Consider the following 17,996-nt stretch of genomic DNA (forward strand, 5'->3'; position numbering starts at 1 on the left):
TTTATGGCATTTTTATTAATATATTTTTTTTACTAGTAATGGCGGCGATCAGTGATTTTTTTTCGGTACTGCGACATTATGGCGGACACTTTTAACACATTTTTGGGACCATTGGCATTTTTATAGCGATCAGTGCTATAAAAATGCATTGAATTACTATAAAAATGCCACTGGCAGTGAAGGGGTTAACACTAGGGGGTGGGGAAGGGGTTAAGTATGTGCCTGGGTGTGTTCTTACTGTGGCGGGGTGGCCTCACTAGGGGAAACACTGATCCTCTGTTCATACATTGTATGAACAGAAGATCAGCATTTCCCCCGCTGACAGGACCGGGAGCTAAGTGTTTACACACACAGCTCCCGTTCCCCGCTCTATAACGAGCAATCGCGGGTGCCCGGCGGCGATCGAGCCCGCCGGGCACACGCACGGGAGTCGGGGGTGCGCGCACACGCCTCCGGCGGCGCGCATGCGCCCCCTAGTGGCCGCACAAAGAGCCGACGTAATATGACAGGCTCTCGCCCAGGAGAGCCGACCTGCCGCCGTAGAATGACGTCGGCTAGTAGTTAAAACAGACTTGATGATTTCTAATTCATGAAACCTTCCAATCTAGCATGCAAAGAAAAGATCAGATTGCAATCAATGATCTAGCTACAGTAAGGCCCCTTTCACACGGGGCAGTGGAGGTGCGGTGGCGGTATAGCGCCGCTAAAGGTAGCGGCGCTATACCGTCGGTATTGCCGCGGGATCCGGCTGCTAGCGGTGCGGTATTAGCGCTCCTCTCACCACTCCAAAGATGCTGCTTACATCGGACTTTTTTTCCCTACACCCAAATTGACAGGAGGCAAGTCAAGTAAATTCTATTTTTCCTCTGCATTGGCAACAGAAAGGATTGTATTGGGGAAATCAGTGCATTGCATTGTTTGATGGTGTGGAGGATACAAGATTGCTGCTACAAAGTTTTTAGCACTCTATAGGAATAAAAGCTGTCAAAATAGATGTAGGCGATGACCAGGAACACTATAAAAAGGTATTAAAAAAAAGGTACTGTGTGGCACTAGAGGGTGCTCGCTTTGCCAACAAGCTGCAGGCAATTGTATGTGGCCACACAAGTTTGCTTTATCCAGCTACCTCATTTCGCTTTAGTGTTAACCACTTAAGCCCCGGACCAATATGCAGCCTAAAGACCCAAGGTGTTTTTACAGTTCGGGACTGCGTCGCTTTAACAGACAATTGCGCGGTCGTGCGACGTGGCTCCCAAACAAAATTGGCGTCCTTTTTTCCCCACAAATAGAGCTTTCTTTTGGTGGTATTTGATCACATCTGCGGTTTTTAGTTTTTGCGCTATAAACAAAAATAGAGCGACAATTTTGAAAAAAAAGCAATATTTTTTACTTTTTGCTGTAATAAATATCCCCCAAAAACATATATAAAAACATTTTTTTTCCTCAGTTTAGGCCGATACGTATTCTACCTATTTTTAGTAAAAAAAATCGCAATAAGCGTTTATCGATTGGTTTGCGCAAAATTTATAGTGTTTACAAAATAGGGGATAGTTTTATTGCATTTTTATTTTTTATTTTTTTTTTACTACTAATGGCGGCGATCAGCAATTTTTTTCGTGACTGCGACATTATGGCGGACACTTCGGACAATTTTGACACATTTTTGGGACCATTGTCATTTTCACAGCAAAAAATGCATTTAAATTGCATTCTTTATTGTGAAAATGACAGTTGCAGTTTGGGAGTTAACCACAGGTGGCGCTGTAGGAGTTAGGGTGCACCTAGTATGTGTTTACAACTGTTTGGGGGTGTGGCTGTAGGAATGACGTCATCGATCGTGTCTTCCCTATAAAGGGAATGACGCGATCGATGCGCCGCCATAGTGAAGGACGGGGAAGCCGTGTTTACACACGGCTCTCCTCGTTCTTCAGCTCCGGGGAGCGATCGCGACGGAGCGGCTATAAACAAATACCCGCGCCGTGGTCCCGGATCGCTCCCCGAGCGGACCCGACCACCGCATGTAGCGGGGGGGGTCCCGATCGGACCCCCCACCCGCTAATAGTCAAGGACGTACCTATACGCCCATGTGCCTGTACGTGCCATATTGTGGACGTATATGTACATGCGGTGGTCCTTAAGTGGTTAATGTAGGGGTGTGATGAACACAAGTCAATGTAATCCATACAGATCACAAAAATCAACATGACTGAAGTTGCATGGATAAGTCAATCATCTGATGTATATAGGTATGTTAAAGGAAGCTTGTACTAAGAAAACTAGAATGCCATTACTCGTCTCTCCTGAAAAGGGTCATTCAATACTTTAAGCTGTTCCCCAAGAACTGACTTGCATACTTGTTCTAGGCGAATGATTTTACAAGCTGACCAGTGTGGCAGTCAGGCAAATAGCATTCATCATGAGCACAAACTTTTCCCCTTGCATTAGAAAATACTCGCTTGTTATTGTATATACCTCTTCCATAGGGATAACTTGAGCATAGCCACCACCAGCTGCTCCACCTATGAATAAAACAAACATTATATAAAAAGCAGAATACCATAACATTTTATGAAAAAAATACAAAAAAGATACTTACTAGGAGTCATAGGGGTGGATTTACTAAAAGGCAAAAAGGCAGTGTAGTTGAACTAATTTTCTCAGAGAGTTTAGTAAATGTGGTAAAGCTCTGCTGCTCTCCATCATCCAATCATGTGCAAGCAAAACTGACTTTTTTTCCCTTGCATCCATTTGGGTATTCTTTACAAAGTGAACCGTTACCACATTTACTAGGTCTGGGGGAAATAAGTGTAACCGCACATGCAATGTACACACTCTGGGGGTGATTTACCAAAACTGGAGAGTGCAACATTTGGTGTACAGTAGCCAATCAGCTTTTAACTTCAGCTTGTTCAATTAGGCTTTGCCCAAAAAAACAAAAAAACAACACACACACCTAGAAGTTGATTGGTTTCTATGCAGAGCTGCACCCGATTTTGCACTCTCCAGTTTCAGTAAATCAAAACATCTATTTGCCTTTACTAAAGCCACCCCATAGATTGCAATGAGACACCGCTACAAGAAAACGATTCTCAACTTTTGCTTTATCCATCAAATCACCATCAACAAACCAAGAATACTTCAAAACAATTTCAAGATATAATAATCCACACCCTCACTGAGCTCCAATGAAAGAATGCATTAAGATATTTACTTACTGATGAAAAGTATTATAGTAAAAAACGAAAATAAATAAGCAGCACAGGAAAAAGTGCACCTCAGTGATAAAAAAAAAAAACAATGGGTATGATTCAAAGTCTTCAGGGCCAGGAGGTACAATACATTGGGGTAGATTCAGGTATGAGATACGACGGCGTATGTCCAGATACGCCGTCGTATCTGAGTGTGCGGCGTCGTATCTATGCGCCTGATTCTTAGAATCAGTTACGCATAGATTTGACTAAGATCCGACCGGCGCAAGTCTTACGCCGTCGTATCTTAGTTGTAATTTTACGCTGGCCGCTAGGTGGCGCTTCAGTATATTTACGCAAGGAATATGCAAATTAGGTAGATACGCCAATTCAAAAACGTACGTCCGCCCGGCGCACTTTTTCGTTTACGGCGTTTACGTTATGCTTTTTCCGGGGTAAAGTTACCCCTGCTATATGAGGCGTATCCTATGTTAAGTATGGACGTCGTTCCCGCGTTGAATTTTGAAAATTTTACATAGTTTGCGCAAGTCGTCCGTGAATGGGGCTGTGCGTAATTTACGTTCACGTCAAAAGCATTGGCTTTTTGCGGGTTCATTTGGAGCATGCGCACTGGGTTACTTTCACGGACGCCGCATGCGCCGTTAGTCAAAAACTTCATTTACGTGGGGTCATGTTTTATTTGCATAAAACACGCCCACCTCTTCACAATTTTAAATTAGGCGCGCTTACGCCGGCAGATTTACGCTATGCCGCCGTAACTTAGGGCGCAGGTTCTTGGTGAATACAGAACCTGCCTCACTAAGTTACAGCGGCGTAGCGTATCTGAGATACGCTACGCCCGCAGATAAATAAGCAATTCTACCTGAATCTACCCCATTGTTTTTAAAAGTACCAACTTGAATGAATGAATGAATGAAAAAATTTATATAGCGCGGCACATGCGAACTGAATCGCCTCTGGGCGCTTGTTGTTTGTGTCTCATGCCTATCAGAAAAGCAGGGTTTTGATCTGCCTTCTGAAGGACAGGTGGTTTTGCTCCAACCGAATGCTGGTTGGTAAAGCATTCCAAAGCCTGGGGCCCTGGAAAGCAAACCTTCTTTCTCCTTTGGACTTGTATTTGGTTTTAGGAACCTTGACCAGATTTTGGTCGGTGGATCGCAGAATGCGGTTGCAATTGTGCGGTTTGATCTTGTCGCATAGATATCTAGGAGCCTTCCCATGGATGCACTTATGTGTCAGGCAGAGTGCTTTAAATGCAATTCTGTCTTTCACTGGCAACCAGTGAAGGGATCTCAATGAAGGTGAGATTGATTCCCAAGATTTTTTCCCAGTCACCAGTCTGGCGGCCGTATTCTGTACGACTTGAAGACGAGCGATTTGGTACTTGGGGAGCCCGAGGTAAAGGGCATTTGCATAGTCCAGTCTGGAATTCACGATTGTTCCCACCACGACTGCTACGTCTTCTTTGGGGATAAATGGAATCAGTCTGCGTAGTAGGCGCATCAAATGGTGCGCCCCGCTGACTACTGACCCTATTTGTGCGTCCATTGTCATGAAGGTGTCAAACGTGACTCCCAGACTTTTGACTTTGGAGCTAGGGGAGATGATTTGTCCCAGGATGGGAGATGGTGTCCAGTTTGTTGTCGGTTGTTTCTTCCAACTGGCATCGAAGATAAAGAGTTCAGTTTTAGCGCTATTGAGTTTGAGATAACTCTTAGTCATCCAGTTTTCTATTGAAGAGAGACATTTCTCTAATCTGAGATGATGATCCTTTTTATGGCAGATGCGAAAATACAACTGCGTGTCGTCTGCATAAGAGTGATAGAGTAGTTCTTGGCTACCGATAATATCAAAGAGAGGACGAAGATAGATATTAAACAGCACCGGTGATAGGGGGGATCCTTGGGGGACCCCACATGGCACCGTGCGTTTTTCTGAGGTGAAGGATCCCAGTTTCACTGTTTGTGATCGGTTTCCGAGAAAAGAGGAGAACCATGGTAAGGCATCTTCTGAGACTCCGGCGACTTCTGTTAGTCGTCTCAGTAGCAATTTATGGTCTACTGTGTCAAAAGCTGCGCTTAGGTCCAGCAGAACCAGGAGACACGATTCTCCTTCGTCTGCGGCCTCGAGCGCATCGTCCCATATTTTCAGTAAGGCCGTTTCTGTACCGTGTCCGGGACGGAACCCGGATTGAAATGGATCGAGTAGGTTGTGGGTGTCCAGATGCTGTTGCAGCTGATTTACCACCACTTTCTCCATTATCTTGGACAGAGCATTTAGACCTGTTATGGGACGGCGGTGAGTTGGGTCCATAGGATCCAAATTAGGTTTTTTCAAGATCGGCAGGATTGTGCCCTCTTTCAGCAGGGAAGGCACTATGCCTTCCTTAAATGACTGATTTATAAGCTGCGTGATCGGAGGCGCCAGGATGTCGGCACATTCCTTCAGTAGCTTGGTGGGAATGATGTCATTGGGTGCTGTGCTGTTGCGCAGTGCACCAATGAATTTTTTTGTGGTATCGATGGAGATGGGTTCCAAAGTGAACTTAGTTGATTGTAGAGGCGTTCCGTCGGTGTATTGATTGAAGAGGGGGCTGAGTGGAGTATTGTTTTGCCGAATACTTACCCGAATTTTTTCAATTTTGTTGATGAAGAAATCCGATAGTTCATTGCAGAACTCTTGGGTGTCTGAAGTGGGAACTTCAAGACATCCCGGATTCATGGTCTGGGTGACCATCCTGAAGAGTTCGCGTGGGCGATTCCTTGCGCTGTTAATTACCATAGAAAAGTGCAGTTTTTTGGCTTTGAAAATTTCCTTGTGATATCGTGTTGTTACTGCTTTGTAGAAGTTGAGGCGGTCTTCTGAAGGACTTCTTTTCCAGGCGGCTTCCGCCCTTCTGCGCTCTTGCTTCAATAGCGACAGCTGGTTATTGAACCAGCTGGACTTTTTTGCCCGGCTGCGGAGTTTGCGCTTTGGTGCTGCTAAGTCGGCTGACTGTAGCAGAGCTGCATTTATGGCATCCAAAGTATCTGAGGCTGCTAGCTGAGGAGGAATAGCCCCAATTCGGTTTCCCAGGGTAGATCTGAAGAGTTCCGAGTGGAGCTTCTTCTGAGATCTAGCCCAGTGTGTTGTCACCGGCTTGGGTACTTTCATGACTAGTGAAGTTCTGGGAATTATGAAGCTAATTGCATGGTGGTCTGTCCATGGCAAAGGTTCATTTCCCAAAATGTTTATTTTCAGATTTTGTCTGAAAATTAGGTCGAGTGTGTGACCTGAGGCATGCGTGGGACCGCATACAAGTTGCTGAAGTCCTAATCCTTCCAGGTGGTCGATGCAGGCCTCCGCGATGGGATCCTGTGAGGAGTTGGCCCACAAATTGAAATCCCCGAGCAGCAAAAGATGATTGCTGTTAAGGGAGTAAGTGGAAATGAACTCCGTTAATGCTGGAATCAACTGCGATTTGGGCCCAGGGGGCCTGTAGCAGAGGAGAATGTGAACGGTCTCCTGAGAGTGAGCTTGAAGTTGAAGCGTAAGGGTTTCCATAAAAGGTAGAGGATTTTGAAGGACCGGTTTAGTGATTGCAATATGCGACTTATGAATCACCGCCAGGCCTCCTCCTCTTTGCCCTATTCTATTTTCCGTTAGGATGCGATAATTTTCTGGCACCAATTCTCCGAGAATGGTGTTGCAGTCGTCTGACAGCCAACTTTCTGTAATAAAGAGGCAGTCTAGATCGTTTTGTAGTAAGAAATCATGGATTTCTGAGCGGTGTTTAACTGCCGATCTAGTGTTAAGCAACGCACATGATATGTGCTTGAGCTGTGTTGAATGGTTGAAATTTTTGATGATCGATCGTCGATCGATTCTCAAAAGTTGATCCGATTTTAAGGCTTTTGTGGTGACGGCAGGTAATATTGTTGCGAATTGTCTCAGACCCCAAATGGTTTCCGCAGAGTATCTCAATTTAACCATTGTTGCCAGTCACCGTGAGGGGGGGTGCGGGTGTTTGGTGAGAGAGGATTCAGGGAATCCTCGCTCTCAGCAATCCTTGGTCCAGAGGAAGGCAAAAAAACCCTGGGCAAGCTGGCCAATGTGCTGCGGCAGGGAAAAAAATTCCTTCCTGATCCCTAAAGGCGATCGGCTCAAGCCCTGGATCAAAGATTGATGACTTAATGAGGGGAAAAGGGGGGGGGGGGGATGCTGGGTGTCACTGTTGCTGGGGTGCACCAAGATGGCCGCCAGGCAAAGACACAGGACCCAGGCTGGGGGAGCAATCAGGTAGGTAAGAAAATGATTCCACCGATCTGGTTGCTAATAGGGGGGGTGGAGGGGACCTCTAGGGGTGCAGGGGCGATAAACAACGAAAACTGCACTGTTGGTGGTAGGTGCAGGGAGAAACGGTCGGAGCGCCGGTAGGCCGCGGCTGAAGCCGCGGACTTTCCTGAGGCGCGGCGGCCGCGAAAAGTAGCAGGCTGGCGCGGGCGTGTAAAAACGCCAAAAAGCGCCGAAAATACACCCAGGGGGGGTGTCTGGGGGCAACCACAATCGTGGGTGGCCGTGCGAGAGAGGATGCCGAGAAAAATAGAGAGCCGCAGTGTGGGGTCTGTGTGACGGCTGCCCTGAAAAGGACGGCCGTCAGTGGTTCCCCAAGATGGTAGGCCCTGAGAGAACAGGGTCTTACCTGCGGAGCAGGAAGGAGTCCACGAGGAGAGGAGAGAGCTGGATTCCTGGTTCCTAGGTTCCTGGTTCCTAGGAGCTGTTTCTTGTGCAGCACAGGTAATGGAAAGTCTGCCTAGTCTGCCTAGTTTCTGACTGCCAGGTCTGGGTGGGAGCAGGCTCGTAAGCGGAAGGTCCGAAGCACCCTACTCCACCTCTGACACTGACTGACTGACTGACTGACTGACTGACTGACCGTCATGTGGACTTCAAGTGGATTTAATCTTGTACCCACAGTAAGGCTTTCCTGCAAGTACAGTGAATATCTCCTAAACCTGCACGGCTTAGGAGATATTCACACTGCATGCAGCCGGTGACGTCACATGGGTATACCGTCCTTTCAGAGCACCATGCTGCAGTCCATGACTCCCACGTGCATGCGCAGGAGTGACGTCATCGCAAATCAGACGACCAAACCCAAAAAGAAGACCGGGTAAAGATGGAAGAATCTTCAGCGGAGTCAGCGCTCTGATGGAAGGCTTCACTCTAAAGGCAAGTATTTCATAATGTGCTAGTATGCAATGCATACTAGTACGTTATGCCATGGTCTTACAGGGTTTAAAAAAATAAATGCAGTTTACTACCGCTTTCAGTCTGAGAAAGCATGTGCTTACAGACAGACAATGGTGTGCCGTCTACCACATGCAATCTAAAAAGAGCAAATTATTATACAGGATTTGAATAGCGCCAACAGTTCGCGCAATGCTTTACAACATGGGGGCAGGCAGTACAGTTACAGTGCAACTCAATATGTGTGAAATCAGAGGGCCCTGCTCATTAGAGCTTACAAAAACAAACTTTTTTTTTTTTTTTTGGAGCCTGAATCCTAGAAGAGATCCTGCTTGCACTGCTGCCGATACAGCCAAGGTTAGAGGATCTACATGTGGCTTGGATGCAAGGCCTGGGTTGGAAAGCAACTAAGGAGGTAAAATTCAATTTTGGATAATTGGGTCAAGTCAGCTAAGAGGAAACTGTAGATGTAGGCTACTGATTCAGCTGCCGACCAAGACTACCAGGCAGTTTTTATACAACCTAGTAAACGGGTGGAGGTTCTAATATAGGGAGGGCTGTTATTTGGGTCTAAATGGGGAAGCATTTACATCCAAGCCTACCACATAATTATTTACCCAAAATCCCTTCTATTTCTTAGTTTTAAGGAAAGAAAGCATCTCTACTCCAGATCCCATCATTCCAAACTTACCTTTAACTCCAAAAGTGGGCCCTTGTGAAGGTTGTCTCAAGCATGCAAAAGAATTGATATCTTTATGTGCGGTGAGAGCTTGTACCAGCCCAATGGTAACTGTGCTTTTTCCTTCACCAAGAGGAGTAGGCGTAATGCTAAAATTGTGAAAAATAAAGAAGAAATATGTCAAATGAGTTTGGGACACTCACTATGGGATGGTTCTACTTCCAAAACAAAATGAAGAAAGGGTCAATCTGCAATGTGAATGAATGAGGCTGCTGTAAGCTGTACTTAGACAGCACATATGGCTTGCATTTAAACAATTCGGCGTGATACACAAGAGAAGAATCAACTATTATTCTGGCAAGAAATCGAAAGACTGAAGTGAATTTTGATAGGGGTTTACACATAACTACAGCCAAAATCTGAAAACTATCACATTATCTACTGCAGCGCTGCTTTAACTGCTGTTCATGTTCTTTTGGGTGCTTCTGTGTAACCCCCGAATGTGGAAAAAGAGTAAAATCACAAATCAGAACAGCAATACAATTCTAGGTATGCAAAAAGCAAATGCAAAGAAAATACACAGCCATAAGACAATAAATGTATGTATGTAAATCCTAAAACGAAGACACGCAATTATGTGAATGAGAACTAACCGACGTTAACATTTAACCAACTAGTAGTATGTATAGCAATCTATGCTTACAAAGAAACCTGACATAAGGTGATATTGCACACAGCATGCATATTCAAAAAGGAAGACCTGCAAGATTCCCCTAGTCATTGAAACGTGAGCGACAGCTTACATCAAAAATGCTGTGTATATGAACATGAGCGCTAGTTATCAGTTTGGCAATCATTCGTATACAACCTAGGCACAGGCTTTTACACCAATTTAGCAACGGTTTAGACCAAAAAGGACACAAGTAAATGACAACTGGTAGCTTTCTTTTCTATGATTACCAGGCAGAAATGCTTGTCATACATAATGTCCTAGAAATTTTATCCACTTTCTAAAACCTTTGCCCACCAAAAAATGTTAACTATGGGCATTTTTTTTTTTTTGTTTTGAGTAAGGGTGGGTAATAACCAGTCCCATTGGAGAGATTTTTCATCACTTCCTGTTCCAAAGCCAGAGAAAGCGAGAGGCAATCAGAACTAGTGTCCCCACTGGAAGATTTCCTCGCCAACTCTTCTGGGGACAACCTGAAATTTGGCATTTTATTTTGCTTTCAATGAGATTGGTAAACCGTTACATAGTTAGTGGTGAACTGGTGTCTTTATTCAACCTTAAAGCGGATGTGCCACAAAAAAAAAATTAAAAGCCAGCAGCTACAAATACTGCAGCTGCTGATTTTTAATATTAGAACACTTGCCTGTCCCGGAGTCCAGCGCCATCTGCAGCAGAGGACGAGCGATCGCTCGTCACTCTGCTGCTCCCCCCCACCATACTCAGTGAGGGAACCAGGAAGTGAAGCGCTCTGGCTTCACTACCCGGTTCCCTACGGCGCATGCGCGAGTTGCGCTGCCGATTGGCACCCGCTGTGCTCTGGGAGCCGAGTGTTTCCAGAGCACAACGGGGGGCGGCGGGAGGTGACGTTCTGCCCGCAGAAAACCCGAATCTGTGTGGCCGGAAGTGGGTGCAAATACCTGTCTTTAGACCCCCCTTCCCCCTGAAAGGTGTCAAATGTGACACCAGAGGGGGGGGGGGGTTCCGATCAGCGTGAGTTCCACTTTAGGGTGGAGCTCCGCTTTAAGGTTTTACATCCTTACCGCTCCAACAACAGAACCCCCTTTGCAGTTTAGGGTTAAACTGCTTCTCTCTGCGTGGCCACGTGTCTTCTTAATTGATCGGAGACTGAAGAATTTACTCCCTATGCTAGAATCACTACTTAGATACTTGTATATTACGATCATATCTTCCCTTAACTTCTCCCTGGAGAAGAGAAATTGAGGCTGTGTTCACACCTATGCGAATTGAATGCAGCTTACCCCAATTCGCAGAACATTTTAAAATCTATTACTTTTCAGTATGGTTCACATATGTGCGTTGCATTCGCACACCGCATTGCCCCAAAAAACGTGTCCGTTTTCTAGACCGTGTGGTGCGAATTGCAAGCACATATTCTTATATGGGAACACATCTGATTCACAGATGTATTCTGTTGTGAACAGGCATTCTATCCCTCTCCTCACTACACCTCCCCCCTCTCCCTGCTCAGCTGATCTGCAGCTACAACGGAGAGGACGCGCTGAACAGCTGCTTTTTCTCTTCACACAGAGAACAGAGCTGGAATTTGCACCGGACTGGTGTGAACCCAGCCTTAATGTTTGCAGTCATTCCTCATAATGGAGGTCCCAAGCCCCCTTATTAGCTTTGTTGCCCTTCTTTGGACTCTTTCCAGATCTAGCACATCCTTCCAGGAGGATTGATGACCAGAATTTGATAGCACACAAGATGTAGCTTAACCAGAGTTTTCTGACCCGGTAGAATTATAATTTTATCTCTTGATTAAATAAAATTTTTAATGCATGCCAATAGACTGCAATCTTTGCTTGCTACAGGTTGGCATTAGATGCCGTTGCTGACCCAGTCATCTACTAGGGCTCCCTGAATGTTTTTACCTCCTCTAATCCCCCAGAGATAATTCCCAAGTGAGTAACTTGCATTCAAATTTTTAGCACCCAAATGCATTACTTTGTTTTTCAATATTAAAAGCTTGTTTGCCACATAGTAGTCCACCCCTTTATTTTATCAAGGTCTTCCTGCAAAGTTGATATATTCTGTTGTGGTGTTAATTCCCTGCTTAGTTTTGTTTCGCCATCAAACAGATTGAACCATTTATTCCAACCTCTATATCACTTATGAACAAGTTGATCAAAATTGGTCGCAGGACAGAGCCTTGGAGTGCCCCCGCTTACAACTTCAGACCATTCAGAAGATATTGGTTACTACTAAGCACGCTGATGTGAGCACAACAATTTTTGTATCAAGATTGAAGTAGTTGCCTATAAGCACATATTGATTAAAGGGGTTGTAAAAACAAAAATATTTTCCTCTTAAAGTCTGACAGTAGCTGATAAAGTAAAAAGTAATGTTTTGCATTATAACTAATTTGATACCTGTTGAAATCGAGCGGTTTTATTCACCTCCGTCACTCCCGAATCATTATTCTCACTGACTTCCTGGTTTCTGGTGCGCATTCATTCTTGCTACATCACGGCCTAATGGGAATTACAGTTCCCATTAGGCTTAGCCTCCATGCCTGTGAGGGATAAGAGCATCTTCATGCAGGGCTGTAGTCATATGGAGGAGGTGAGCACATTCTGCTTTCCACCATGCAAAACGGCTCAGATGCTGGTGGAAAGCAAGAAGAGGAGTGACAGGAAATGGAATTTTCAAACCTGGATTACTGTATTTTGGAGGTCAAAAGGAAAAACGAGGTAAGGGATATTTAAATGCTCTGGCTTACAGCAATCAATTGATCTAATAAAAAACGAACCTTTAGTGTTCCTTTAAGTATTGATGGACACTTTGATCATTAAGCACATTGATGCAAGCACTATTTTTGTATAAGGGTTAAAGCAGCAGTCTACGTAGGTATATTTTCAAGAGGATCTTCAAGTCTATGCAAAACAGGTAGCCAGTGCAAGGACTCCATGATAGGGGTAACATGATCACTTGTACTAGACTTGTGCTGCGTACACACAATCGGTTTTCCCACCTGAAAAAGTCTGATGTGAGCTTTTGAAATTGGAACTCCAACCGTGTGTATGCCCCATTGGACTTTTACGGTCTGACCGTGTGAGTGAGTGAGTGAGAAACTTGTAAAGCACAACACATGCGAACTCAATCGCCTCTGGGCGCTGTTTCCATTCCATGGGTAAGGAAACCCCCTGACCTCAGAAGAAATGGGTTTTAATCTTTCTCCTGAAGGTCAAGTGGTCCGATTCCAGTCGGATGGTAGTTGGTAGCGCATTCCACAGCCGAGGTCCTTGGACTGCAAATCTTCGATCTCCTTTGGACTTGTATCTGGCTTTGGGTATTTGGAGTAGGTTTTGATTTGTGGATCGCAGAATGCGATTTGGGTTATGGGCTTTTATTTTTTTGCATAGATATTGGGGGGCAATTCCATGAATACACTTATGCTGGCAGAGCGCCTTGAAAGTGATTCTGTCTTTTACTGGAAACCAATGAAGGGATCTCAGCGAAGGTGAGATTGATTCCCATGTTTTTTTGCCAGTCACTAATCAAGCGGCCGTGTTTTGAACGACTTGCAGACGAGTGATTTGGTATTTGGGGAGTCCTAGATAGAGGGCATTTGCGTAGTCTAGTCTGGAATTGATGATTGTTCCCACCACGACTGCAATGTCCTTTCGGGATAAAGGGGGTGAGTCGGTGTAGTAGGCGCAGCAGATGATGGGATCCGCTGACTACTGACCCTACTGCATCCATTGTCATATAGGAGTCGAAAATGACTCCGAGACTTTTGACTTTGGTGCTAGGGGTGATAGTTTTACCCAGACTTTTTCGTTTTGCGTGAAACAGGAGCAGTTCTGTTTTTGAACCATTGAGTTTAAGATAACTGGATGTCATCCAGCTATCTATTACAGAGAGGGATTTCTCTAGTCCAAGAGAATGATCCTTTTTGTTGCAGATGTGAAAATACAGTTGAGTGTCGTCTGCATAAGAGTGGTAAAGTAGCTTCTGGTTCCTGATGATTTCAAAGAGGGGGCGGAGATAGATATTGAACAATACGGGTGACAAGGGAGATCCCTGAGGGATTCCGCATGATACCGTACGTTTTTCAGAAGTGAAAGGTCCCAGTTTCACTGTTTGTGATCGGTTTTCCAAGAAGGAGGAGAACCAGGGTAAATCACCTTCCGCGACTTTGGCCACTTCAGCTAGCCTAGCTAGCAGTAGTCCGTGGTCTACAGTGTCAAAAGCCGCGCTTAGGTCCAGCAGGATCAGGAGACAAGATTCTCCTTCATCTGCAGCCTCTAGAACGTCATCCCATATTTTGAGCAGCACCGTTTCTGTTCCGTGCCCCGGACGGAAACCTGACTGAAATGTGTTGAGTAATTTGTGGGTGTCTAAATGCAGTTGCAGCTGTTGTACAACCTCTTTCTCCATTACCTTGGAGAAAACATTTAGACCTGTTATGGGCCTCCGGTTGTTTGGTTTTATTGTACCTTGTTTCAGCAAGGTGGGCACCATGCCCTCCTTGAATGACTGGTTTATGAGCTGCGTGATAGCTGGTGCCAGTATATCGGCACATTCTTTCAGCAGTTTAGTGGGAATGATGTCATTGGGTACTGTGCTGTTACGCAGAGTCCCGATGATGTTTTTAGTGGCATTGATGGAGATGGGTTTTATAGTAAATTTTGGTGGTTGCGGTGGGTTTATGTGGGTATTTGGTTTGGGATTTGGGGAAGGGTTAGTGCCGATTCCATTTTGCTGAATACTTTCATGGATTTTTTCAATTTTATTAATGAAATAATCCGATAATTCGTTGCAAAAATTCTTGTGAATCAGAATTGGGGGCCTCTAAACAAGTTGGATTCATTGTCTGCGAAACCAGCTTGAAGAGTTCGCGGGGGCGGTTTAGGGCATTAGCGATGATGTTGGAGAAGTGATTTTTTTTTGGCCATAAAGATCTTTGTGATATTTCTTCGTTATTGTCTTGTAAAAGGTGTGGTTTTCCTCTGAAGAGCTCCTTTTCCAAGCAGCTTCTGCTCTTCTACGCTCTTGCTTTAGCAATGCCAGCTGGTCATTAAACCAGCTGGAGTTGTTTTTCCAGGATGCAAGTTTTGCAATTTGGTGCCACCAAGTCCGCTGACTGTAGTAGCGCCTTGTTAATGGCGTCAAGTGTTTCTGTGGCTGTTTTTTTTTGTTGAATTGTTTTTATTTTGTTCCCTAGTGTTGTTTAAAGAGTTCCAAATGGATCTTCTTCTGGGATCTAGTCCAGTGAGTTGTCACCGGTTTTGTCGTTTTTTTTGGCCTGGCGTTATTGGTGATTTTGAATTTAATGGCATGGTGATCGGTCCATGGTAGCGGCTTATTTTCCAGGACGTCAATTTTCAAATCTTGTTTGAAAAGAAGATCGAGCGTATGGCCTGAGGCATGAGTGGGGCCTACTATTAGTTGCTGCAGACCTAATCCTTCTGGATGGTCGACGCAGGTGTCGGCGACAGGGTCCTGCGAGGAGTTGGCCCAGAGTATGAAATCCCCAAGCACCAAAAGGTGTTTGATGCTTAGGGTGTATGAGGAGATGAATTCTGTCAACGATGTTAGAAGATGCGTTTTTGGGCCTGGTGGTCTATAGCATAGTATATGGACCATGTCTTGGGGATTTGTTTGCAGCTGTAGAGTGAGGGTTTCCATGAATGGAAGGGAGTATTGAAGGACTGGTTTGGTAATCGAGAGGCGAGTCTTGTGGATCACCGCCAGGCCTCCCCCTCTTTGCCCCACTCTGTTCTGCATTTGAATGCGATAATTTGTTGGCACCAGTTCTCCCAGAATGGTGTTGCAGTCTGCTGTAAGCCAGCTTTCTGTGATGAAAAGGCAATCTAGATCGTGTTGAAGGATGAAATGATAGATTTCTTACCGGTGTTTTACTGCCGATCTTGTGTTAACCAAAGCACATGATATGCGTTTGGGCTGGAGTACCTGCATGCAGTTTTTTACTGTTAATCGTCGGTTGATTCTTAACAGTTGCTCACTCTTTAGAGCTTTTTTGGTGACCGTTGGAAGTGTAGAGGTGAATAGTTTTAGTTCCCAGATGATTTCTGCAGAGTATTTCAAATAACCCATGGTTGCAAAAAAGACGCAGGGAAGTACTGTTGATTGGAGGGCTTTGCCGGCGCTGGGAGGAAGAATATGCAAGTGAACCATCACTCGCTTAAGTCTTCCCTCCCCGAATTGGTCCAGAGGAAGGCGAAAAACCCCAGGCGTGCTGTGCCAATCTGCAGCGACCGGGGAAAAAATTCCTTCCTGATCCCTCACTGGCGATCGGTGAAACCCTGGATCAATTGCTTTGAGGGGGGGCATGGGGGATACATATCCCTGGGTTGACCGATGGGACCTAGTTTCAAGCTGAAACAGGCTGTGGAGGGGGCGGTGAGGGGGGGTGTTTTTACTTGAATGGGAGTACCAAGATTGCCGCCGACCTGGACTAGGCCCGAGCCGGGGGCGACGCGGGAAGAGTCCTAGGGGGCCTGGGGGGTTTCCAGGTGAGATCATGTGCAGCGGGGAGCCTATAAAGCTGGGAAAGTCACTGATGTCTGGTTTTCTGGGCCCCAAAAGGTAGAGGACAGCAGGGATGATGGCGGGGAGACGGCGGGAGATAGCGGTGCAGTGTTTGGGATGCGATGGGGGGTGTCGGTCGTCCGTTTCCCGGGATCAGAGCCGCGGCTTATCCTGAAAAGGATGGCTGCATTCGATCCCCGGGTTGGAGGACAGACCAGGCCGGATGGTGCAGGCCTTACCTTTGAGAGGAGCTGCCTATGGGAGGCCGCGGCTTATCCTTAGGACGGCGGCACGCTGTCCCAGTGGGAGGCGGGGGGAGAGCCCAGGGAGAAAGCAGGCTTACCTGTGAGGCTCCCCGGGAAGAGCGTGGTGGTGGAGGAAGAGGGAGGCCAAAGGGGATGGGAGAGACGGAGATCCTGGGTGCTGCAAGCAGGGGGGGTCGGAAGAAACCCTGCCTGTCTGATCTATCCCTGAGGCTACGCACTAGCCCTGAGGTGAGCCGACTCGTGGGAGAGCGTCCTGCTTCACCACTGAACTAGCAGCCTTCCTGTGTCCTAGGACTGTTTCAGCGCCGTACGGGGCATTAGAATTATACCAGTGATGGCCATGATGTGATCAACCATCTCCTGCCAGAAGATTGAAATTTTAGGGCAAGTCCAAAAGATATGGAGAAAAAAAAAATCTCCATCTATCAGTACGCAATGGGAGCAAACAGATGAAACAGTGTGGTTCACTTGTTGAGTCCGAGATATAAAGCACACTATAAAAAAAGTTTAAATGGTCTCTCACAGACACTAGTTTGTTTGAAGGGCACATTTCAAACCTCCACCTAATCCCGCCAACAATTTTTTTAAATAGGATATCAAATTTCATGAAATTTCTACATATCATCCCAATAATACTATTAAATCTGTGTTACGATATGCTTTAAAAATGTATTTACCACAAACATCTAGACACCACTTTCCACAAACCTAGCATTCTGACTGAGTGTTACTTACAACTAGAATAGCAACATAAGGCTGCACTAACATCTGCTGCTAAAATTAGAATGAATGATTTTTAGTTTTCTGCCCTAGATGAATTAGTTTTTGTCCAGGATGTACATCCCACAGCCAGGGCTGAATTTACACTTTTTGCTTCCTCAGCCAGCTACCGCAATCCACCTCCTCTCCAATATTTGTTTGGCCATGCACCCCACAGGACACATGCACTGTTTAACATACACTTATAAATGCCAAAGACAATAGAAGACAATAGAAGTAAAGAACAGACAGGTATGGGCAATACAAATATAAGACATACAGTGGATATAAAAAGTCTACACACTCAGTTTGTTAAAATGTCAAGTTTATGTGAGGTAAAAAGATAATCATGAGACAAAGATAAATAATTTCAGAACCGATTCCGCCTTTAATGTGACCTATAAACTACACAACTCAATTGAAAATAAAATAATAAAATACTGTGGTTCATAAATTTGCATACCCTCTTATAACTGGGGATGTAGCGGTGTTCAAAATGGAGTTTGAATGCAATTGCTTATGTTAAACAGGAGTCAGTACACTCCTGCGATCATTTAAAGTGCCTCTGATTAACCCCAAAGTTTAGCTGTTGTAGGACTTTCCTGACATTT

At 45.3% G+C, this 17,996-nt stretch overlaps 1 protein-coding gene across 1 annotated transcript in view; it reads right to left on the reverse strand.

Annotated features, from left to right (window-relative positions):
- The window catches only part of MTHFD1L (methylenetetrahydrofolate dehydrogenase (NADP+ dependent) 1 like), a 337,567-nt gene that overhangs the window by 265,736 nt on the left and 53,835 nt on the right, over window positions 1-17,996 (reverse strand). The window contains exons 12-13 of the mRNA XM_040350849.1: window positions 9,127-9,263; window positions 2,473-2,519 (exon numbers count right to left, since the gene is read on the reverse strand). Coding sequence (XP_040206783.1) covers window positions 2,473-2,519; window positions 9,127-9,263 — 184 coding nt within the window. The remainder of the gene's footprint in view (window positions 1-2,472; window positions 2,520-9,126; window positions 9,264-17,996) is intronic.

This window comes from Rana temporaria, chromosome 4, assembly GCF_905171775.1.
Source record: "Rana temporaria chromosome 4, aRanTem1.1, whole genome shotgun sequence".
Taxonomy (NCBI): Eukaryota; Metazoa; Chordata; class Amphibia; order Anura; family Ranidae; genus Rana; species Rana temporaria.